This window comes from Microcaecilia unicolor, chromosome 2 (assembly GCF_901765095.1).
Source record: "Microcaecilia unicolor chromosome 2, aMicUni1.1, whole genome shotgun sequence".
NCBI classification, from domain to species: Eukaryota; Metazoa; Chordata; class Amphibia; order Gymnophiona; family Siphonopidae; genus Microcaecilia; species Microcaecilia unicolor.
The window spans coordinates 396980529-397004935 of NC_044032.1; the positions used below are offsets into that span (position 1 = coordinate 396980529).

A 24407-nucleotide genomic window follows, 5' to 3' on the forward strand; every position below is an offset into this window, starting at 1 on the left:
GACTGAAAAGGTTTCAGAGCACAGGTGCATTGACCAAGGTTGAGACGGGGGGGGGGGGGGGGGGGGGCAGTCTGCAGGAAGATGTGCTCAGAGTTCTTCTAAGTGCTAAGGCCACTTGGCTTTTCTCATTTTAAGCTCGCTTCTCATGAAAGCAGTGATGAGGATCAATGCACAGACACCGAGACTCTAATGTGTGAATGAGATGGACTTCAAATGAGTGTGACACCCCTAATGAGTGGAACTTGGCATCTCCTCACCTGCAACCTTACAGAGCTCTGGTGAGCTGTCATTGGATAGCTTGGCCTGTTTGTCACTGTCTATGCTTCTAGATGAGGCTGTGTATTTCACTCACCATCCCAAATAGCCATTCACCAGAGCCTCCTTTCCATCCTCTAAATTGGCCAGTCAGCCCCTATCTATCTGGACCTAGACACTCATATTCATGCATGTTAAATGATTACTAGCATTTATGTGCATAAATGCATACACATAGGCACACATGCTAGCATGGCGCCTAAGTGCCCCCTTAACTTACTAAGGGGGCCTTTTACTAAGGTGCACTAGCATTTTTAGCTCTTGCTAAATACTGAGACACCCATCATATTCCTATGAGCGTCTTGGCATTTAGCGTCTGCTGATTTTTAGCGTGAACTAAAAACACTAGCGCACCTAGTGGACTTGGGGAAAATCCACTATTTCTGGGATAAGCAGTATAAAATGTTTTGTACTTTTTTGGGATCTTGCCAGGTATTTGTGACCTGGATTGGCCACTGTTGGAAACAGGATGTTGGGCTTGATGGACCTTTGGTCTTTCCCAGTATGGCAATACTTATGTACTTAGTAAAAGACCCCCTTAGTGCGTATTTGCAAAGGGGCATACACATGGGCAGAGTATACTATAAGTCGCACGCATAGAAGCTTGCACTCACACTAATTCTATGGCTGGGGTCCCTGCAAGCACCTAAATGATCAGTGTTAGTAACTGGTTATACTAGCATTCTAGAAAGGAAAGTAGAGCTAAACGCGCTGTGATTGGCTCAGAGACTTCCAGGTCTCTCAGCTGAGTGAATCACTGCCAAAAAAGACATTTTTATTATTGGAGAGGGGGAAAGGCAGCCAAAATGGGCATTTTTTGGATGGGCGTCCTCAACTGCACTGTCCTCTGGATCGAGGTGCATCGGAGGGGGGGGGGGGGATGATGGCTAAAATAGACGTTTTTATTATTGCACTGATGAGCACTTGACTTTTTTTCCCCGATTTTTTTGTTTTCCAGCATTAAGGCAATCAGAAAAGGTTAGTGCATCTCATTACAATAGGGTTTCTACACAATTTGCTCATCTAAATTCCGTTTTCGTTAGCTGCTACCGTCGTCGGAAAAAAAGTCTTTAGTGCATGCCAGTGTTTACTACTTGCTCGTTAATGGCTCGTTAAGTTTAGTGCATCTGGCCTCAGAAGTCTTGGATAGCCTTGGTTTAACATGTTTGGTGCTTCAGTGACTTGATGGTTTTCTTAGTAGGAGGGTTTATGGGGTTCAGAAGGGAGGACAAGAATCAAATCCCTGGATTTCTTGTTGGAGTCCCCCAGGGGTCTCCTTTATCCCCCATACTTTTTAATGTTTTAATGGTAACCCTGAAGAGGTTCTGCGATTTGGCAAGGGACCATTTGAATTTATATGCAGATGATATTACGATAATATTTCAGTTACCAAGCTCTGTTGATGCAGGTATTGAAGAGGTAACAAGATACTTTAGTTTGGAACAGTGGGCATCTTGGTATAAGTTGAAATTAAATGCCAGTAACACAAAGATTCAGTGCTTCATTTCCCCCTTCAATAGAGCCGGTTATTACATTGTTAACAATTTTGAGTTTCCACTTTGAACTGGAACCCTCTATGAGGGTGTTAGGGATTATCCTAGATAATCAACTTACTATGAAGAATCAAATTAAGTAACATACCAAAAGGGTTTTTATCAAGCTGAGACAATTACAGCACATAAAAAAGGCATTTGCTAAAGAACATTTTCAGGTAGTGGTTTGTGCGCTGATACTGTCCCAGGTTGACTATTGTAAATCTTTACGTTCTTGCTGTTCTAAATCATCAATGTGGCATCTGCAGATTTTTCAGAATTCAGCAGCAAAGTTAATTTGTAATAAGCGAAAATCAGATCATGTTTCACCTTTATTGAAAAGCCTTCATTGGCTTCCACTAGAGGCTTGCTGCCGATTTAAACTGTGTACTTTAGTGCACAAGATACTCTATGGCAGTGATGGCGAACCTTTCAGAGACCGAGTGCCCAAACAGCAACCCAAAATCTAATTATTTATCGCAAAGTGCCAACAGGTGCTGGTACTCATTATGGGCGGGCTCACCACGTATGACTCCACCCCTGTGATAGCCACACCCCTTACACCAGCCATGGCGCAAATAAATAAGCTCAGTTAAGTGATAACCAACAGAGTAGCTGGATAGAAATTATACCTTTCTAGAGCTACTGGATGTGTTACAATTTTGTGACTACCAATGTCCCTCCCTTATGCGGTAAAACAACAAAAAAGCATTTATACTTCTTATAGAACAGTGTTGAAAAATGAGCACAAAATTCAGTTTACCCACCCCCACCCTCAACTTCCACTTCCAAAAAAGCATTTATACTTCATATAGAACAGTGTTGAAAAATAAGCACAAAATTCTGAGTTTACCCACCCCCACCCTCAACTTCCACTGCGAATTAAACTTCAAAGTTTACCTGGGCTCTTCTCTGCTCTGCTCCTCCAACTACAATCCGATTCTTCTCTTCTGCCGAGTGCCAACGATACTGGTGGCTCAGCGGGGGTGGAGTGCAGCACTGCAGCTGAAGCACAAGGCGGCTTAGGCGGGAGTCGTAGTGCAGCGGCTACGTGCTGGCGCACAGGGTGCCGCAGGGGGAGGAAGACGCGACGCCATGACATTTAGTCCAGATGGGCTGGACTGGAGACGCAGCAAACTTCCTTGGGCAGGGCTCGGGGAGCCTTACAGGAGATGATGCAGTGAGCGAGGAAGGTACGCGCTGGCGACACCCCCCTAGCTGCAGAGCCGAACAGCCAATGGGATGGCTGCCCGGGCTGCAGTGCCGCGATTGCTTGTTTTTTTTTTCTTTTTGTCACAAAGGATGAAGGGAAAGTGGCTGGGCGTGCATGCCAACAGAGAGGGCTCTGGTGCCCTCTCTGGCACGCGTGCCATAGGTTCGCCATCACTGCTCTATGTCTTTGCCCTGGACTACCTGGTAGATTTGCTTATTATTGGAAAATCAAATCAATCATTCAGGTTGCAAGGTCAAGGTTTATTGCAGTTCTCCACACCCAAAGGGGTCAGATACAAATTGATTCATGTAATGGATTTTATTTATAGCTGAGCACAATGCTGGAACTCATTACCCTTGGAATTGAGATTGATTCATAATCATTTACATGATTTCGTAAGTTGTTAAAAAAATAAACATTTATTTTGTTTATATCTTAAGTCTAATGATTGAGGTATTTATCTGGCAGTACTAGAAATCTGTTTAGAATGATGTTACTTTCTAGGGTTGCTAAGTCTCTTATATATATACTGTAATTCACATGGATCCAGTAATGGCATGTAGTAGAATATAAATTTTATTGTATTTGTGTTTAAAATGATCTGTGGTATCCATGTTAAAATGGCACTTAATAATGAACATTCTGTTTTGTTCTTCTCTAAAATGAGTAATATGAATTTTCTTTCAGAAAGAGCGTCACTGAGAAGCCTGAACATCCAGGCAGAGTCTGTTCGAGGATTTAATATGGGACGGGCGATCAGCACTAACAGTCTAGCAAGCACTACCCTGAACAGGCTTGCAGTTCGACCATTGTCTGCACAAGGCGAGTTTCTCAAAAGGCTGTCTTGCTCTGACCTGTCACTTATTCAGGCTTTGCCCGTCAGCACTCCAAAAGAAAAAGATGATAGATCTCCGTGGGATCAGAGACCTCGTGTGATAAGCAAATCCTATCATGACCTGAGTCGGGTGTCTCTCTCACCCCAGCGGAAAGTGTTTGGTGTTAGCATGGACTCTCCCCCACATGCTGTGCAGGAGTTAATGGGAAAAGCCTTTCAGTCAGTGACAAAATCAGATGGCGAGTCTGTAATAGGATTTGGAAAAATAAACAAGTAAGTGGTTTCCTGAATTCCCAACCTTTTACTGTTACTTTTCTAGATGAATATAGTCTTCAGGCTTGGCTTCTTTGCCAGAGTAGGGTCTAATTCCAGAGCCTGAGTTCAGTGCTTTATAGTCCTGATCAGCCAGTGAAGGCATCACTATGCCATCAAAATCAGTTGATCATTCAAGTATCCCATGGGACAGTCTAAAATAGGTGTTGTTATCCTTTTAGCCAGAACTGTTTGGGAACATAGAGGGAAGGATATGATCATCAAGGGGAAGAAAATTTCTAGTACATAATCTGCACTAACGGATAATCACCTTAAGCTCTTCATTCTCCCTGCCCCCCCCCCCCCCCCCACTTCCCCACCTTTTGATAAGTCAAGATAGTTGTTCAGATGCAACCCATTAACCACACTGTGAAAGAGAAAACTGCAAGAGAATTGCCTTCTAATAAGCTGCATGTTTTATAGAGGCTTAGAATTACAAAGGCATTTTAAAATATGCTGATGTCCCATACAAAATGTATTGTGGGATTCCTGAATCTGCAGTACTTCAGATTGGTTAATCCTGCAGATTGGTTAATCGCTGCTTCTGGGACTATCGTGAGTTCCTCGCAGCAGCAACACAGAGATGGCCTAGTATCTTAAAATGCTAGTTCCCCCAATCCCATTTTCTCAATTATACCTCTCCCCTGCCCCCAGCACCTATTGGCATTCTCCCTGGAGTATAGCGGCGTGGCAGGAGTGATCACTGGCCACTGCTGTCCACTTCTAAAATTCCTTTCCTTATGCTTTACTGATTCCAAGTTTGGATTACTGTGACATTTCCACTGCTACTGCAGAAGCAAACCTTAAAAGACTTTAGTCTTCTCAGAATATAGTAATTTGTCTCATTTGTCATTAACGGAGATAGGACCCTGTGATGCCTCTGTTATTTCACCATCACTGATTCCCTGTTAAATTTAGAATCAAATTTAAAGTGGTGGTTCTTGCCTTTAAAGGGTTGCACAATGGTGCCCCATATTATCTCATAGCGCTTTCTATTTTGTTTGTCCCAGTTTCTTTGTTTTCATCATTAAGGGAAGGGGAAGGGAAATGGGACTTGATATACCGCCTTTCTGAGGTTTTTGCAACTATATTCAAAGCGGTTTACATAATTCAGGTACTTATTTTGTACCAGGGGCAATGGAGAGTTAAGTGACTTGCCCAGAGTCACAAGGAGCTGCAGTGGGAATTGAACTCAGTTCCCCAGGATCAAAGTCCACTGCACTAACCACTAGGCTACTCCTCCACTAAATGACAACTAGTCTGTCTTTCCAAAGTTTTTTTTTTTTTTAATTTTGCTAAATTGGAATCCATTCCCTGTAGTACCTTTTTCATGGTATGACCCTGCAGAATGTTCTCCCACCATCTTTACCTGCTGAACTTGCTTGTTAGAAATTTAAATCCACCCTAAAAGCTTTTCCATGTAATGTTTGCAGAACAGATTGAAGACTACTTAAGTGTGCTTACTTGTGAATGTTTTTATTCTACTTGTGAGTATTCACAGTGAGAGACCGTATCAATGTGCTTTTGTGTGTTTCTCTGGTTGCGTGACTTTCGTTAAAGTTGTGAATGGTTTGGCTTTCCTGCCTCTTTTTAAAATGGAGTTCCTCTCTAACTTTATTAGTTTGTAAACTGCTTTCTTCTGTGTACATATGCCCAGATGATCGAAAGCCCCGCTTTCCAAACAGCACTCTAAATATAGCGCTGGAACAGCGCAGGTCTTTACCCTCCCTCCCCCCCCCCCCCATGATCAGAGATAATAGCATGCAAATTTATGTGTGCTGTTATCTCTGATCATAGGGTATAGTGCAGGAGGTCAGGCACAAAACTCCCGAACTTGTTTGACAGGTCTGGGCTGTCAAAAGCCTAGACCTATCAAACATAAGGGCTGGAGATCCATGAGACCACCAGACCCCCCTGAAACAGGAAGGCCCTGGTGGCCTAGTGCCCCCACTGAACCTCCACCCCAAGCCAGCAACACGGAGGTTGGAGGTCCGGCGGACCTCCCCCCCCCCCCCCCCCCCGACACAAGTTCATCAATAAAAGCCCTGATGGCCCAGTGGGCCACAAACCAAGCCCCTTCCAACCTGGTGATCTAACAGCCCTCTTCCCTGCACCCCTCGTACCTTTGTTACCTTCCAGTGCCACCTTGAAAGTGGCGGTGCCCAGGGCATCCTGGGATGCACTGGGTGTGGCTTCACACTATATAAGAGAGCCTGCTCACGGGCTGTGACTGCAACTAGCATGCAAATGCATGCTAAACAGAGTTCTTACTGCAAGTAGCATGCTAAACATATTCCTCCTCAATGATCAGCAGGCAGCGCTCAAAACATTGGCGTTCTGTCCATGGCAAACCCTATGCCAGCTTGGAGCTGGCGTTAGGGTTTGCATACTGTTGGGGAGGAATGGTGAGCCCTGTCCAGCATGCTTTTGCATGCTAGCAGGCCCAGCAGACCCCCCCCCCCCCACCCACAGGAGCAGAAACCCCAACCCCTCCACCCCAAGCCAGCGACATGGAGGCTTTAGGTCCAGTGGACCTCCAGTCTCCCCAACCCCCCTCCCCCAACACAAGTTCACAGGGGTGTACCCCCTTGCATCCCCAAAAGAAAGCCTTGGTGGCCCAGTGGGCCACAAACCAAGCCCCCCAACCTGGTGTTCTAGTGGCCCTCTTCCCTACCCCCTGTACTTTTAGTGTTGGAGAGGGGAGTAGTACACTCCATCCTCTACCAGTGCCACCTTGAAAATGGCGGCGCCCTGCCCAGAGCATCCTAATGATAGTCTTGTGGTACAGCCCCTTTAAGTTCCTCCCTCAGAGCATCAGGCGGCACATTAGTGGGCCCAGTGATCTTGGGAAGAAAAGATAACACCACTTCTTCAGGGGGAATTATCTTTACATGGATTACATTACACTACATTATATTTGTCTGTTATATTCTGCATATACACACCCAGGGTTCAAGGTGAATAACAAAAAGAGAACTAGGATATAAAACCTAGGAATATATGATTAGACAATTATATATAATGCCACTGAGTAGAAAATTCCAGTAGATTAACATGATGTAATATTAATTTTAGCAATAATACACCCTTTTAAAAGAGAGTAACTGGTATCTCAGTCAGCAGTAGGTTCCATGATTTCACTGCTTGATTTTAAAAAAATGATGTAGTGAATTATTTAATAGATTTTATGCCTCTCGGGTTTGGAAATGACAGCTTAGATTGATTTCAAATCAGGTGTTTTGAAGATGAGCATGTAGAAGAAATTTAAGTATACATTTAGGATGGTACTGAGCCTTGAGTAATTAAAAACAAAATTATACAGTAGAGCTTGAACAAAATTCTTTTTTCCATAGGTAACCAGTGAGAATGGAAGTATAGTGCTGTCACCCTCTCGTATTTACTGGAGCAATAGATTAATCTCAGAGTGATATTTTGTGCTGTTTGCAATCTTCCATTGACATACTTTGAGCAGACAAAATATATTATGTTGCAGTAATCAAGTTTGGATAATAAAAGAGATTGAAGACCTAATCTGAATTTATTTTGTGGTATAACATAGCTTGTAATGTTTCACATAAGTGTTATTATTCATTTGCATAATAAGCTGCTATGCATGTATTTGCATGCCTTGCAACTTATTAGTTCATGCACGTTTTACTAAAAATCATGCATTAAGGGCAAATAATACATGTTTATTGTTGTAATCTCATATGTATTATTTGTTAAATAACACGCATTATTCCATTAATGCACCTTAATAACTCTGGTTTATAATGTCTTAGCTCAGAATCAAATAAGGCTGGAGCAGAAATTTATTGTTTTAATTAATATACTTCTAATTGATCTCCATTTATGCTTTATTTTCATAACCGATCAGTTAATCTGAACTTTAATGTTCTACTTCTGTGTTTCCTTAAATATAGTTCAAGGTCCCTTGGGAACTTAAATAGAAGCCATGAGATAAGAAAACAAGAATCAGATTCATCATCCATGGAAGAAACTGGGCAAGCCTATGTTGTAGGTCAGCATTAAACAAAAGTACTTGTTTCCAGAGTGCTTCAAGATGTTAAGGCAAATAATATTTTGCTTATTCTCAAAAGCAATGCACGTAGAGCTTTTATTGTGTTTCTCTCTGATGACTCATCAAATATTGGGGAGAAATTTACATACCCATGGGGGAAAAATAATAACAGGCCACCTATGTGAAATGTCTAAAAATTAACCCCAGTAGTACAGAGATCCTCATACACAAATTTACACCTGTGCCAAAGAAGGTGTAAATGTGCTCTTTGGTTGTACTTGCATATAGGTGCACACATTGCTGCTCCACCCCAGATCTGCCTTAGCGACCACAAGCTCCACCTTCCCGTAGACTCTCCCCGGCCCACCTTAGAAGCCCTGGTGGTCTAGTGACCTCATGAGCAGGAGCGATCCCTAGTTGCTCCTGCCTGTGCTAGCTTCAGCCATTTTGACTGCAGAGCAGGCATGACAAGAGTGACTGGGGATCACTGCTGCCCAATGAGACCACTAGACCACCAGGGTTTCTAAGGTGCCTGGTGTAAATCATCACACCTAAATTATAGGCATGTATTTGCACTGCTACACTAGAATTCTATAAAAGAAAGCAGGCACCTACTTTCCTTCATAGCTCTAGATAGGTGTTTTTTTGGTACCTAAAAATAGATGCCTCTTTATAGAACTGCCTTCCATGCCACAGGAATGCCTATGGGTGATGCACATATAAGTACACTCCAGTTTGTTAGCATGTGTACTTATATGCAGATGGTTGACCGTGGAAGAGCCATTTTCTACATGTAAAACATGAATAGATGTAGAAAATGCTTTATAAAAATCACCCAGTAACATCCACACAAAACATTTGACCTCTGTTTACTAAAGTGTGCTATGATTTACACATAGTGCACATTTACTGCAGACATTAAGACCAGTTAGTTGCAACTTCTCTTGGATAATCAGTAGCGGTGTTCCTAGCATTTTAGGGAGGGGTACCATGCCATTAACACAGAACACTGTTCAGGACTATATGTTAACTGCATAGCATACTCCCCACCCATTCCACGCTCCAAACTAACACTTTCTGCATTTGCTTTTTAATGTAGCAGCATGTGCTAACATTTAAAATGGTGCCATGCTGTTCATGCACAGCTTAGTAATTAGCATATTTAGAACTTGTCAAGCAGTAGTGAAAGGTAATTGTGCATTTTTCATGAACATTTATATGTCACATTTACAGTAGCTTGCACTAAAGCCTTGACGATCAGTGCTACCACTCAAAGGTTTTACGTCTGTGCTAATTCAGTCATTTTCAATGCAAGTATTTCAGATTATGTGAAATTCAACATGGTCTACACAAATATCACCCCCTTCTTGTGATCTCTAGCATGAGAGTAATTCTATAAAATACATCAAAGAAGCACGTAAACCATTGGAATACTGCACATACATGCATGGTTGCCAAAAATTCTCTTATACACGCATATCTCATGAAGTGCATATTTTATAGGTAGAATTACACATAGGCTAAATCTGAGCAGAGTATGGGCAAGATTCCCACTTTACGTGCGCAACTTAGAGAATACTATAGGTTACAAGTGTATCTCTCTGGCATTCAGGTGCACACACTTTCACCAGCTCTATGGCTGGCCTGAGTGCGTGTGCGTAAATTATAAACATATAGCTAAACTGTTAAGTTAATATTCTGTAAAGGAAATAGGCACCTGCTTTCCTTTATTCCCCTAAATATAGGTACAGTGGTATAGAAATACCCTCAATGTGTTTCCATCCCCTGAATGTGATTGAGGCCATTTATGGCTCTCATGTAGTATTTCTGACAATTCTGCATACCCAAAGAGCAGCCAGTGCTTGGGGGTTTCTCATGTCCATTGATAGAGTATGTTTATGCATGCCATAACCTCAGAGTAATTTTTGCAGGGTTTTTGTCTTTTAAGTCATCCTTTAGATAATGCAGCCCTATCCAGTAGTGGCCTTTCAAAACACTAATAAACACAGAAAAAAAATTTTACAGAATTACCCCCAGAATGTATAGTCATAGTGGCTTTGCATTTGCATAGACTGAGCATGATTGGTCAAGAGCCCTTCTCAGGAAGGCACTCGAAAAACAATGCACATAACTATCCAGGTGTTAGAATCACAACTGTTTATTACTAAGTATATGAAGTCCCTTTTGAGCCCTTCACCTCATTTGGGAAGAGCTCTGGTAAATATGACCCAGATCAAAGACCTGCAAAAGGTAAAATACCTTGCTATTTGTAAGCTTTTGTTGGTATACTGCCTGTCTTAAGTGTCAGCACCCAACTGTGGGAGAAAGAGCAACAGCTATTCTGGGGTTTCCTTCAGCTAGAAGTGGCCTGAGTTGTCATTTCTTCCATCTGCATGAAAGACAAAAGCAGATTATAACAGAGATGACAATGAAGTCCTAGAAACGGTGGGTTTGTTTGCGAGAGTTAAGCCAATACACAGCAAAGCCATGTGTTTCAGCTGGTAGCAGCCTGTGCTGGGAATTCACTAGAGCAGCAGTGGTGGTGGTGGCTGCTGCTAGTAAAATCAGCTGGGAAGGGGGGATGTGGTGAACTTATTCTGGGTTCAGTGTTGGTAACAGAGGGATCCACAGAGATCTAGCTGCATAAGTAGCACCATCATTTACAGCTTGAATCATGGGCAGTGGTGATCATTGTCAGCATTAAGGCTTGCTACACTGTGGAAACATCAAGGGACCCAGATCATGTTGGTTGCATGCATTATATGGTTACCATGTTTGATGATTATAATGATTCTTTGTCCATCTTCCCCCATTTTACATTCCTTTCCTTCATCCATTCTACTGCTGCTACCAGAAGAAGGAAAGTTGTTTGTCTTGTCTTCTTCAGCGAGACATGCTCTCCTGCTGTTGTTGGGAGGGAGTGGGGAAGAGCATAATTTGTTGGCACTTCTTTAACTAAGGCACAGCAAGGACTTTGCTCTGGCACACTTGTTGAAAGCACTATATAAAATAACGGTACTTTATTTTCATATATCAAAATGATTTGCTCTTCATATGCAACTTTATCAGTTTAGCTGCTAATTATCAATCAGGTTTTACACATATATACCCAGTTTGTGAAAGTGTTTTTATTGTGAAGTGGGAAGGTTTTAGTAATTTGTTATAAGAAGAAGCCATCAGATAAATGTTCAAGGCTGTTGAGATGATTCATGTTCAGTATTGTTCTGACAAAGTTTGTGTCATTTAAATCCCAGGTGTGAGCATGCTCAGTGCAGGTAATCCATCATCTCCTCTGTCCTTGAAGGGAAATGGTAAGTTTAGGAGCATAGTTGTAAAACGTTCAAAATGTCAAATGCCTTTTATTTTCAGTACTACTTTAGGAATTCATGCAGCAGTTCTGCAGTCTCCTCAAAATGTTGGATGAAGAAAGGATGTTCTTTCAATCACTTTATTACATTTACAACTCACCTAATTTGGGCAGACTCCAGGTGGTGTGTACTTGTTTATTTGTGATTTCTGACCACACCTCTTAGTATTGATTTTATTTAGCAGCTTTTATTTCTATACATTCAAGTGGACTAGCAATGCAACCACACTACTTTATCTAAACTGGCTAGCAAATTGTATACGTTTCTCTTATAACCATGCTAGGCAAGTCAAAGTTCATCAAGTCATAGCCATGATAGCATCAGTGGCTCATTTAAATTCAGAATCTATGGAAGAGTTTAGTAAAGGTGCAACTTTAGGGGTCCTTTTGCTAAGGTACACTAACAGATTTATCGCGTGCTAATGATTAGCACACACTAAATGATAAGATGCCCCTAGGAATATAATGAGCGTCTTATCATTTAGTAAATGCTTATTAGCAATGTGCTAAATCCATTAGTGCACCTTAGTAAAAGGACCCCTTAGTCTTTTAAATATTATTTCATGTATCACTACTGTCTTGACAAATCACTAGGAAGGAACATTGTCTTTGTCCAAGTTGCATTAAAGTATCTTTTTTCATAAATACTTCAACTCTAAAACCATTCTTTTGCATAACAACTTGTTCAGAATTGAGTAAAGTCTTTCCATTTGAAAAAATTGTCTCCTCATGAGATATCAAGTACTCTGTTCAATGCTCATTAATGCTTCTGCAGCCCTCAGCTGTGGAAGTCCTCTTTTGACTGACTCATTCATCTTGTTGGTTGAGAGAGAAAGTTATGTTACTTAACTGTAGTAAGTGTTCCTCATAAACAGCAGGATAAATTATCCATACAATTCTTCTTACCCTCCACTCCCAGAGTTGAAACTAACTGGTCAATATTCAGCTGATGACAGTTGGTGTTTTTTTAAACACTGACCAGTTAAATGCAGATAGTCTGTGCTGGCCCTTGTCTGGGTACCGGCACTGAATAACTTTGTCAGCACGGATCCAATTTAAAATTCTAGTGCTGGTATTCAAATCAAATCTCTCCATGGCCCCAGATTATCTCTCCCATCTACTCATACCCTACACCCCCTCTCGTGCACTCTGTTCTACCAACTCTGGATTACTACAACTCCCTCCTTCCTCTGTTATCCGTCTAGAAACAATTGGAACCTCCTCCATTAACTATGTCGGCCCAAAGCTTTGGAATTCACTATCCTCTCTTCTCCATTCAGAACCCTCCTACATGCATTTAAATCTGCCTTGAAAACTTACCTTTTTACCCTTGCTTACTCCACTCCCTGCTGAACTCTAGTTTTCCCCTTGTAGCATTTATTATTGTACACTGCTCTGAAACCACTTTTTGGCATTTGGCAGTATATCAAGCTTTGTAAATAAATAAAATATCTGGGTTTTCAGCGGGTGCTGTAAATTATCAGTGTGCTGTCAGTATTCAGTGCTGGCATCCAGATCAATAACTGGAAACAATTAGAACTATTTTCTGTGTGGTGCTGTTTGGCGTTGGCATTGAATATCGGAAGCGCTTGGATAACTTTAGTGTCTGCCCTAGTGCTGACTTCATAGTGCAGTAATGATCTGCCTGGGTATTCAACGACACTATTCAGGTAAATGATGTTGAGAATCTGGGTGTGACCTGATAAGCAGCACTTACTAGGATAGCAGCCGTGCCTACCTGGCTAAGTGCCAATGAATATTGACCCGTAGTTTTCTAATCAGCCAAAGAGCTGCATGTGGGGACATGATCAGAAAACTTATCGTTTACTTTGAACTCTAAGAGAGCTATTCTGTCTGGACCCATAAGATGATGTTACCCACTTGCATGGCTGATTTATCCTCCTATGTACCTACAACTGAGTGACCTAGTGGTTAGGGTGGTGGACTTTGGTCCTGGGGAATTGAGGAATTGAGTTCGATTCCCGGCACAGGCAGCTCCTTGTGACTCTGGGCAAGTCACTTAACCCTCCATTGCCCACCGCATTGAGCCTGCTATGAGTGGGAAAGTGCGGGATACAAAATGTAACAAAAAAAAAAATAATAATAATTTAGCTTTTTTCCCAAGGACAAAGTATCTCAGAAAAAGCAGGTACTAATATTTTCTTTTGGGCCATTTTCTAATGGAAAGTATGCTCATACTCTCCCTTTGAAAAATGGAGCAGAATTCATGGACTTGGCATCTATGTGAATAGTTTTCAAAATTGTCTCTCCTAATAGCCATACAGTTACTGTTGATACTCAAACTTTGTAATAATGATTACAAGTATCTCAGAACAACTGCATGTTGTTTTAAATCAGTCCCTAAAAAAGTTTTTAAAGATTAAATTGCTTGTATGCTAAAATATTGATTGCATCTCAAACTTGTATTTTTTTTTAAATTTTGACTCTCCTAAAAGAAGTTTTTTATTAGACAATATTCTCAATTACACTGTATAATTAGAATAAACTAGTAGATACCCACAAGCCACTTGTGGTGGTCCAGCATTATCCTCCCACTCAGTGGCATTGGTGCTGCTGTTCCCTTCCTCTCCCTGTTGATGTGTTCCAGCTGCATCCAGTTCACATGGGGCAATTGAGCTGCTTTCTGTATCTAGCCACTCATGCTGGCTATAGGAAGCAGCAGTAGGAGCACAGGAGGAAGGGAACAGTGGTACTTGTGCTGTTGGGCTGGGGATGGAGTGCCAAAGCTGCCACAAGTGTCTCCAGAAGCCCTTCCTATGTGGAAGCACTGCAGAGGGAGTTCCTCAGTAGGATGTGCATTGACCCACACTGTGCTGCCTGCCAACACAGACACCACTATGTGGTACATATATTTTTTATGCAGTTGATTCATTTTAATTATTCCAATTGTGATTTTTGGGTAGATGTTGTGCTAAAGAAACCAAACACAGCCTCTTCTCCAGAAAGAGAGATTACCTTGGTGCACCTAAAGAAAGATGCAAAACATGGCTTAGGTAAGTTACTACAATGAAAAGCAGTAATCAACTTACATAGTCTTGAAAGGAACAAAAGTGAATTGGAGTTTGTAGGACTATATACAATATTCTCAAATGACAAGTTTCGTAATCTGTTCACATGGATGAGGTCATCCTGACTATGGAAATCATGTCTGTGTTATCAGGAGCATAAGTAGCACCTCTCATACTCTTGATTCACACCACAGTTATTCATTTGATATTAATCAAATATGTTAATGCTATTGCAACTGCTTTTTAGTTTTTCCAGTCTGATGGAAGTGGAAAGAAATTATGTACAAGGGGGGGGGGGGGTCTGTCAGTCTAAGGGTAAAATAACTCACCTAAAAATATAACAGAATTAGACCAAATTTGTCATTGGGGAAACTGTTAAAAGACACATCAAGTTAGCTTATTTTGTGTGACGTATTGCTGTTAATTTTTTCATTAACACTACCACATCCCCCAATATTTGAAAATGATATGAGAGGCAAAGAATAGTGGGGAGGATAGAAGGGACAAAACAGTTCTACTCAATAAGTAAGAATCGGGTAGGGACTAGGTTGAGGGTTAGCCTTCATGTATTAAATAGAATGGGGGTGGGCAACCTCAGCCCTTGAGGGCCACAACCTACTCAGGTTTTCAGGATATCCCCGATGAATATGCATGACATCTGTTTGCATGCACTTTCTCTATTTTTTTGTAAGTAGATCTCATGCATATTCATTGGAGAAATCCTGAAAACCTTACTGGGTTGTGGCCCCTGAGGAGTGAGGTTGTCCACACCTGAAATAGAAGGAATTGTACCATACTTGAATTTCGAATAAGTATAAAAATAAAGGAGCTGATGTTTAACTGCAGCAGTTAAGCAAAATATTAGCCACTGCACTTAAAATAAAAATGAATATTCAGCGCTGGTACCCAGATTCTGACCACCAGCCAATAAAGTTAGGACAGCCTTTTTTCATCTGCTAACCAGATAAGTGCCTTTGAAAATTAGACTCAAAGTTAAAATACATATCAAGTTCAAAAATATGCCAGATTGGACAGAGAAATAAGCTCAAACACCAAAATGATCCAGTGCAATTGCAGTTCCAGCTTCTGCAGCATAGAACCTTTAAGACAGTGAAACACAGCAGTTAGAGAATTCCTCCTTTGAAATTCCCTCTACCCTCTTTTCTATGCTCCTGGTCAGACACAAGCACCCACCCAACACACATGCACAGATATAAATGCACATAAGACACAACACACATTCATAGACGCTGGAGATAATTACATTAAGGGTTTTCCACATACTTTTTCCGCTACACACACTTTTAATGCTTTCACAGCCCTATCACTGAAGGGTTGCCTTTTAGTGATTTCTTTTTTTTAATGAATTCTACTGTCAGACTTACTAGCTGAACCCTATAGCTTTGTAATTCTTGCTATGTGTACTGCCAACTAATAGCTGTAGTCATGGATAGGGCTGGATTAAGTCATTGGCAAACTAGGCACAAGCCTAGGACCCAGATGATTAAGGGGGCCATGTCAGACATACTCAGGAGGTTAGGATTGCCAACTGTCAGATTGTTTCAGGATTCTACAAATTTATGCATTAATGTTTGGAACCTAAAAGGATGACTAACATGTCTGAACATTTTTCAGAGTTTAAAACCTCTATATCAGGGGTGTTCAATCTCAGTCATCATGGGCTGCAATCCAGTCGGGTTTTCAGGGTTTCCTCAATGAATATGCATCTACCTCCATTGTATGCAAATAGATCTTGTGCATATTCATTGTGGGAATCCTGAAAACTCTACCTGGCAAGGGCTAAGGTTGGTTGCCCCTGCTCCATTTTGTGAGTGAGCCTGTCCTGCCTGCTTCCAGTATCTGTAGCACAGAAACCATGGGTAGAATCAAGCCAATGGGAAGGCAGAGAGGACAGAGAAGCGGAAGACAAGTCTAGTCATAGTAAAGGAGGGGGAAGTAGTATGCCATGCAAGTGAAGCTTCACATAAGATGAGGGTAGGGGAGCAGAACTCTGCAAGAAGCACTATGCTAACCTTGGAGAAGGCCTGTGAGTGTCCTGGGATAGATGGCTGAGAAGAGGTAGGAATGGGAGCAGACTGAGAATGGGGAAGGAAGACTTCTGCAGGCTCATGAAAAGAGCTGTCAGAAACTGCAAGAACTTTTTTTTTCTCTACCATTTTATTGAACAGAAACTCTTGCCCTCCTGTCGCTGCCTGTCAGAGTGGCGCCCCTAGCAGTAGTCTCACACTACTACTGCTAGGAGTCATGTTTCCTTATATGAAACATGACTCCTAGTAGTAGTCGTGCAAGCCTACCACTAGGGGCACCATTATGAAAAAGGTGGTGGCTGAGCAGGAGCGACTGGGCATTGCTGCTGCCCGACGTTCCCCCTGGACCACCAAAGATGTCACAGGGAGTCCCTTTAGGGGTATGGGACATGTAGGGGAGGGGGAGTGGGAGGAGGGCTTTATTGGGGGTGGGCATGTGGATCATCAAGGGGTGAGGGCTTCATTGGAAGGGTGGGCATGAGGATCAGAAGGGGAGCATGAAGTCACAGACAGGAGCATTGGACTGCGACTTGGCAGCCTGATGCTTGGGTTTCTAGAACAATGCTGCTTGTGGAATGGCTTTCAAGTGGCATTATTCATTTACCACACTAGTCATCAACCTATGGATCTGTTACACTATAGGTTGCTGACTACCACAGTAAAATGTGATCTTTTAACACACCTTGATAACTTTCCCTTTAGTAGTCTAGTTCTGTAAGGCAGGACACTTAGTAATAAATAGAGAGGTTCACATCTGCCTTCTGTTTCTCAGGATTTCAGATTGTTGGTGGTGAAAACACTGGAAAGCTAGATCTTGGCATCTTCGTCAGCTTAATAACTCCCGGAGGGCCAGCTGATGTGGGTGGAAGCCTGAAACCTGGTATGCTGTATGAGTAATGATCAAAGTTGCATAAACCAATAATGTTTCTTAGCTAAACCATGCCTAAATGAGAGAGTAAATGCCATATCACTGGTTGTGGCACAAGCCAATATCTGTATGAAATAAGATTCTGCATACTTTCCTTGTGTCCTTATGAGACCAGTCCAGAACCTCTGGGTTCTGTCCATCAACCTGCAGATTGAGACTGTCTATTCTAGTCCCCATGGTGTCGGAAATGTTAAAGGAAATCAGGGACGCAAACAAACTGGGCAACACAATAATAATGGGGGATTTCAATTACCCGCATATAGACTGGGTTAATGTAACATCTGTACACGCAAGGGACATAGGATTTCTTGATGAAATCAAGGACAGCTTCATGGAACAGCTAGTTCAGGAGCCGACAAGAGAAGGAAAAATACTAGACTTAGTCCTTAGTGGTGCTCATGATCTAGTGCAGGGGGTAACGATACGAGGGCCGCTTGATAACAGTGATCATAATATGATCGGTTTTGATATTGGCATTGAAGGAAGTGAAACTATAGAAAAGGTGATTACGACAAAATGAGAAAAATGGTGAAAAAAAGACTGAAAGGAGCAGCTCGCAGAGTAAAAAACTTGCATCAGGCGTGGATGCTGTTTAAAAACACCATCCTGGAGGTTCAGGACAAATATATTCCACGTATTAGAAAAAAGGGAAAAAAGACTAAACGTCAGCCGGCGTGGCTAAACAGTAAGATAAAGGAAATCATTAGAGCCAAAAAACAATCCTTCAGAAAGTGGAGAAGAGAACCAACTGAAAGTAACAGGATAGATCATAAGGAATGCCAAGCCAAATGCAAAGCGGAGATAAGGAGGGAAAAAAAAGGACTTTGAGAAGAAATTAGCGTTGGAAGCAAAAATACATAGTAAAAATTTTTTTAGATACATTAAAAGCAGGAAACCGGCCAAAGAGTCGGTTGGGCCGCTGGACGAAAATGGTGTTAAAGGGGCGATCAAGGAGGACAAAGCCGTAGCGGAGAAATTAAATGAATTCTTTGCTTCGGTCTTCACCGAGGAGGATTTGGGGGGGACACCGGTGCCGGAAAGAATATTTGAAGCGGGGGAGTCGGAGAAACTAAACAAATTCTCTGTAACCTTGGAGGATGTAATGGGTCAGTTCAGCAAGCTGAAGAGTAGTAAATCACCGGGACCTGATGGTATTCATCCCAGAGTATTAATAGAACTAAAAAATGAACTTGCGGAGCTACTGTTAGAAATATGCAATCTGTCCCTAAAATCGAGTGTAGTACCGGAAGACTGGAGGGTAGCCAATGTTACTCCGATTTTTAAGAAGGGTTCCAGAGGAGATCCGGGAAATTATAGACCGGTGAGTCTGACGTCGGTGCCGGGCAAGATGGTGGAGGCTATTATTAAGAATAAAATTGCACAGCATATACAAAAACATGGACTGATGAGACAAAGTCAGCACGGATTTAGTGAAGGGAAGTCTTGCCTCACCAATCTAATGCATTTTTTTGAGGGGGTAAGCAAACATGTGGACAATGGGGAGCCGGTTGATATTGTATATCTGGATTTTCAGAAGGCGTTTGACAAAGTGCCGCACGAAAGACTCCTGAAGAAATTGCAGAGTCATGGAATCGGAGGTAGGGTATTATTATGGATTAAGAACTGGTTGAAAGATAGGAAGCAGAGAGTAGGATTGCGTGGCCAGTATTCTCAGTGGAGGAGGGTAGTTAGTGGGGTCCCGCAGGGGTCTGTGCTGGGTCCGTTGCTTTTTAATGTATTTATAAATGACCTAGAGATGGGAATAACTAGTGAGGTAATTAAATTCGCCGATGACACAAAATTATTCAGGGTCGTCAAGTCGCAGGAGGAATGTGAACGATTACAGGAGGACCTTGCTAGACTGGGAGAATGGGCGTGCAAGTGGCAGATGAAGTTCAATGTTGACAAGTGCAAAGTGATGCATGTGGGTAAGAGGAACCCGAATTATAGCTACTGTACGTCTTGCAAGGTTCCGCGTTAGGAGTTACGGATCAAGAAAGGGATCTGGGTGTCGTCGTCGATGATACGCTGAAACCTTCTGCTCAGTGTGCTGCTGCGGCTAGGAAAGCAAATAGAATGTTGGGTGTTATTAGGAAGGGTATGGAGTCCAGGTGTGCGGATGTTATAATGCCGATGTATCGCTCCATGGTGCGACCGCACCTGGAGTATTGTGTTCAGTACTGGTCTCCGTATCTCAAAAAAGATATAGTAGAATTGGAAAAGGTACAGCGAAGGGCGACGAAAATGATAGTGGGGATGGGACGACTTTCCTATGAAGAGAGGCAGAGAAGGCTAGGGCTTTTCAGCTTGGAGAAGAGACGGCTGAGGGGAGATATGATAGAAGTGTATAAAATAATGAGTGGAATGGATCGGGTGGATGTGAAGCGACTGTTCACGCTATCCAAAAATACTAGGACTAGAGGGCATGAGTTGAAGCTACAGTGTGGTAAATTTAAAACGAATCGGAGAAAATTTTTCTTCACCCAACGTGTAATTAGACTCTGGAATTCGTTGCCGGAGAACGTGGTACGGGCGGTTAGCTTGACGGAATTTAAAAAGGGGTTAGATAGATTCCTAAAGGACAAGTCCATAGACCGCTATTAAATGGACTTGGAAAAATTCCGCATTTTTAGGTATAACTTGTCTGGAATGTTTTTACGTTTGGGGAGCGTGCCAGGTGCCCTTGACCTGGATTGGCCACTGTCGGTGACAGGATGCTGGGCTAGATGGACCTTTGGTCTTTCCCAGTATGGCACTACTTATGTACTTATGTACTTATATCCATCTTCAGGATGAACACCAAGTAGACCATAGAAGTTCAACTTTTTCGTTCTTTTGATTGCAATGGTTCTCTTAGACATTTTATCCATGTGTAGTAGCGTACCTTCTCTAGTTGGGCCACTATACATTCTTCTGGGCATTTCGTTTGTCCTGAATGAAGTTTGATTCTGCTGCTTAGAGCTTGTGTCCTTGACCCCCTTTAAGCAGTGGCTTTGAAGAATCCTCACCCGTAAATGGTTCATCCTGATTTTTAACTTCTGAGCTAAAACTGTTAACATGATCAGATCTCCTCTGCTTCCCAGAAGCATGTATTTCATTCAAAATAATTCTGTCCTTATTTCAGGTAAATCAAATATTTACTTTTGCACCATGTTTATTGTGTTTTATAGAAGTACATTAAAGTGGCCAAAGAATTTCCAAGGTTGGGCAGATTGGTTTTTCTCTTTACAGGTTTTAGGAAAAGTGAACTGACTTCTATTCTGTCAGTGCCTATTAGCTGAGGTAATATTTCGTTAGTGCATGTATTTGATTTCATAAGGAAGTGACCATCTAAGGTTGCAGAACTTTCTGCCAGAGGTGTTCGACCTCATGAATGGAGTTGCAAGCGATACCTCTCTTTAGCAGCTGCAGACTGGTTATTCAGTCATCCCTATTTTGCATTTGCAAAGCATTATTGGCTCCATGTAGGAGCACTACTGTATAATGCATTTGGAGCCAAAATTATTTGGGCAGTGATTTTGGAGTCCCACCCATTTTGGTAATTGCTTTGATATGTCTCAAATTCTGGTCTGGTTTGGTGAGGAAATAAAGAAGAAGAAATTAGATTTTATCTGAAAATTTTCTTTCCTTTATTCCTACCAGACCAGTCCAGATGTCCACCCTGGCAAAATAAATGGTTATTGAGCCACTCTACTTTCTTTAATTCTATTCTTTTCCTTCTAGTTATATACCATCAAGTTTCTTCTGAGATTCAGTTTTTTTCTCTGAAAGGTATAATATATAGACATGGGTACATGCCTGTTTGATATTTAGAATTTTTGATGGTTCTTTCCCAGAATACTTGCTTGATCTTTTTTTCATTTCCTACTGGCTTTAGATCATCCAGAACAGGTGATTCTCGATTACTTTATTTTCCTTCTTTTTCTGGGATGCATTACAAGAAAGTGCTAGACTGCTCAATTTGTTATTAGGCCACTCAAATTTGGTGTTCTCTGCCTAGGGATCTGAGAACTATGAATTCTTACTCTTTTCAGAAAAGTATAAAGAGCTATCTGTTCAGAAAATATTTGTTATGATATTTTCATATTTTTAAATACTGATCAGGTTTTTGTTATCTGCTTTGAACCTTAATTGGGAGTTGGCAGAAAATAAATGCCATATTACATTATATTACAAATGTGAACCCTCAAGTGGCAGGGATAACACATACTAGGAATCCATTGCTTTGCCATTCAAAATATTGAGTAGCTAAGACTGCAGAATGCCCTTAAGGGGTGAATTACATAGCTATTGTATTTCTCTGTCTCCATCCACTGGTTGATGGACACAACCCATAGGTTATGGGCTGGTCTGATGGGACTAAAGGAAAGAAAATTAGCAGGTAAGACCTAATTTCTACTTTTGTACCATTTCTGAGCGGAGATAAAATTTCTGTAGTTATAAATTAAGGGCCTCTTTTATCAAGCTGCGCTAGCGGTTCCTGCGCACAGTGCCAACTAAGCCCATTCATAGTGAATGGGCTTTGTCGCACCGGGAACTGCTAGCGCAGCTTGATAAAAGAGGCCCTAAGCTTTTTTCCCTACAGACACAGAATACGAGAAAAGTTTTAGTAAAGCCCTAAGAGATAAGTGCCCTACTTATTTTATCAGAAACACTATCATTTGTTCACTTTTTCATCCTAAATATTTGCTTTTTTTGGTACATTTCATTGAGAAATTAGTACAAATTTCTTGTTCTCTTAAATCTCTCTAATCCATGAGGTAAAAAAAACAAAACAAAACTGTTTTGCATCTGCGAGAAAAATGGGTAAAACCTTTCTAAATGATGCATAAAAGTGTGATTTCAACTAAAATTGTCTTTAATTTTACATAGGAGACCGCCTTATTTCTGTGAATAGTGTGAGCCTGGAAGGTGTAAGCCACCATGCAGCATTAGAAATTCTAGATAATGCTCCTGAAGATGTGACACTTGTTGTCTCTCAACCTAAAGATAAATTTGCCAAAGGTACTTCTTTAAAAGACATTTTTCTACAGCACGATTGTTACATGCAATATGTTGTATTCTATTCCTGTTTTTTATATCCTGCCTAAATCATCCTGGAATCAAAGTGGGTTACATCCAGAAAAAACAGCAACAAGTTCAAAACCAAGCGTATACTAGTAATCTTCCATGTGTAAATTAAACAAGTAAGTTTTCAATGCTCTCCTAAACATCATATAATTGGGGAGTGTCCGTATTTGAACTGGAATAGAATTCCATATCCTACTAGACTGGTAAATAAATGGGCTTTCATGAATATGTTTATAATGAACCTGAGATACAGAAGGACTACCCAGGGGTCCTTTTACTAAAGTGCGCTGAAAAATGGGCTGCGCTAATGTAGGCGCGTGTTATGGGCATGCACAGATCCATTTTTCAGCGCGCCTGTATAAAAGGCCTTTTTAAACTTTTTGCCGAAAATGGACATGCGGCAAAATTAAAATTGGTGTGCGTCCATTTTGAGTCTGAGACCTTACCGCCAGCCATTGACTTAGCAGTAAGGTCTCACTCGTTAACTGTACGGTAATCATCTATGCACGTAGAATGATGATTACTGCCTGGTTTCTGCTGTGCGCCAGAAAATAAAAATAATTTTCTGGCGCGCGTTGCGGACATGTGTCAAAAATGAAATTACTGCAAGGACCACGCAGTAGCTGGGTGGTAACTCCAAATTGACAGGCATTGGGCGCATGTAGGCGCCTATGCGGCTTAGTAAAAGGACCCCCCAGTCTTAATAATGATCTAAAACAAGAAGCAGAATGAATAGTGGGAAAAGTAATTAACTGACTAAGAACTTGAAGATAGCAACCATTAATTATTGGAAAAAATCAGCATGCTGCCTTAAATTCAATATGTCAAAAAACTTAGGCTCTCACCTTCTCCACACTATTCAAATCTCACAAAAATATATGTTGGAGAGTGTATTGAGAAACACTCTATAATCTTATAAGAGGTAGAGTCTCATATAACTGCACATGGCTCCTTGTCACTTCACTCCCATGGTGAATCTGCGCACATGCACGTGTATTTAATCATTGACCTTATCATGCCTGTCCTCGATGACCAGTTCCTGGCCACACCTAGGGAGGAATTAGCAGGTTTGCTACAGCTACAAAGTGCTGAGGCATTGAGATTGCTTGCGCCAGCCACATCACTCAGCTTTTCCAACCTTAAGGCCTATGTCTCACCTGTGGAGCGGTCTCCTATTTCATTGCCTCGAGAGGCATTGGTGTCGGTGCCTCTCCATGCATGGCAACACTCAATATCAGGAGAGGAAGTTTCCTCAAAGTGGAGACAGCAGGCACCTCAGCAACTATCCCCAAGGCTTGGACGTTCTTCCAGTCAACTGAGACAGGTGCAGCCTGAGAAGTCCCACCAGGACTATTTCAATGAGTCTGACACAAACCGGCCATGGGAGTCTGAAAAAGAGCTAGACTACTTCTCAGAGGAGGGGGTTGTATAGCATACCCTCAGACCCCTCGCCACCTGATGAGATAAGAAAGTCTCCACCTGAGCCTCTCTCCTTCCCCTGTTTTGTCAAGGAAATGGCAGAGGCCATTCCCTTTAAGTTGGAAATGGAAGATAAACTTAGGTTTGAGTTGTTTCAAGTCCTGGAGTTTAATTCTCTGCCAAGAGATGCTGTGACAGTCCCTCTGCACAAGATTCTCTGAGATGCACAGATTAAAAACTGGGAGATCCCTCTCTCTGTGCAAGTGATATCCAAGAAGGTAGATTCCATGATTCGGATCCAGAAGGCTCCCCAATTCG

The 24407-nt window shown here is 41.7% G+C and overlaps 1 protein-coding gene across 1 annotated transcript in view; it reads left to right on the forward strand.

Moving 5' to 3' along the window:
* Positions 1-24407, forward strand: part of PTPN13 (protein tyrosine phosphatase non-receptor type 13) — a gene marked incomplete at its 3' end in the record, with an annotated part of 651945 nt that overhangs the window by 397797 nt on the left and 229741 nt on the right. The window contains 6 exon segments of the mRNA XM_030190609.1: positions 3748-4168; positions 8131-8228; positions 11483-11539; positions 14520-14609; positions 17445-17552; positions 22473-22604. Coding sequence (XP_030046469.1) covers positions 3748-4168; positions 8131-8228; positions 11483-11539; positions 14520-14609; positions 17445-17552; positions 22473-22604 — 906 coding nt within the window.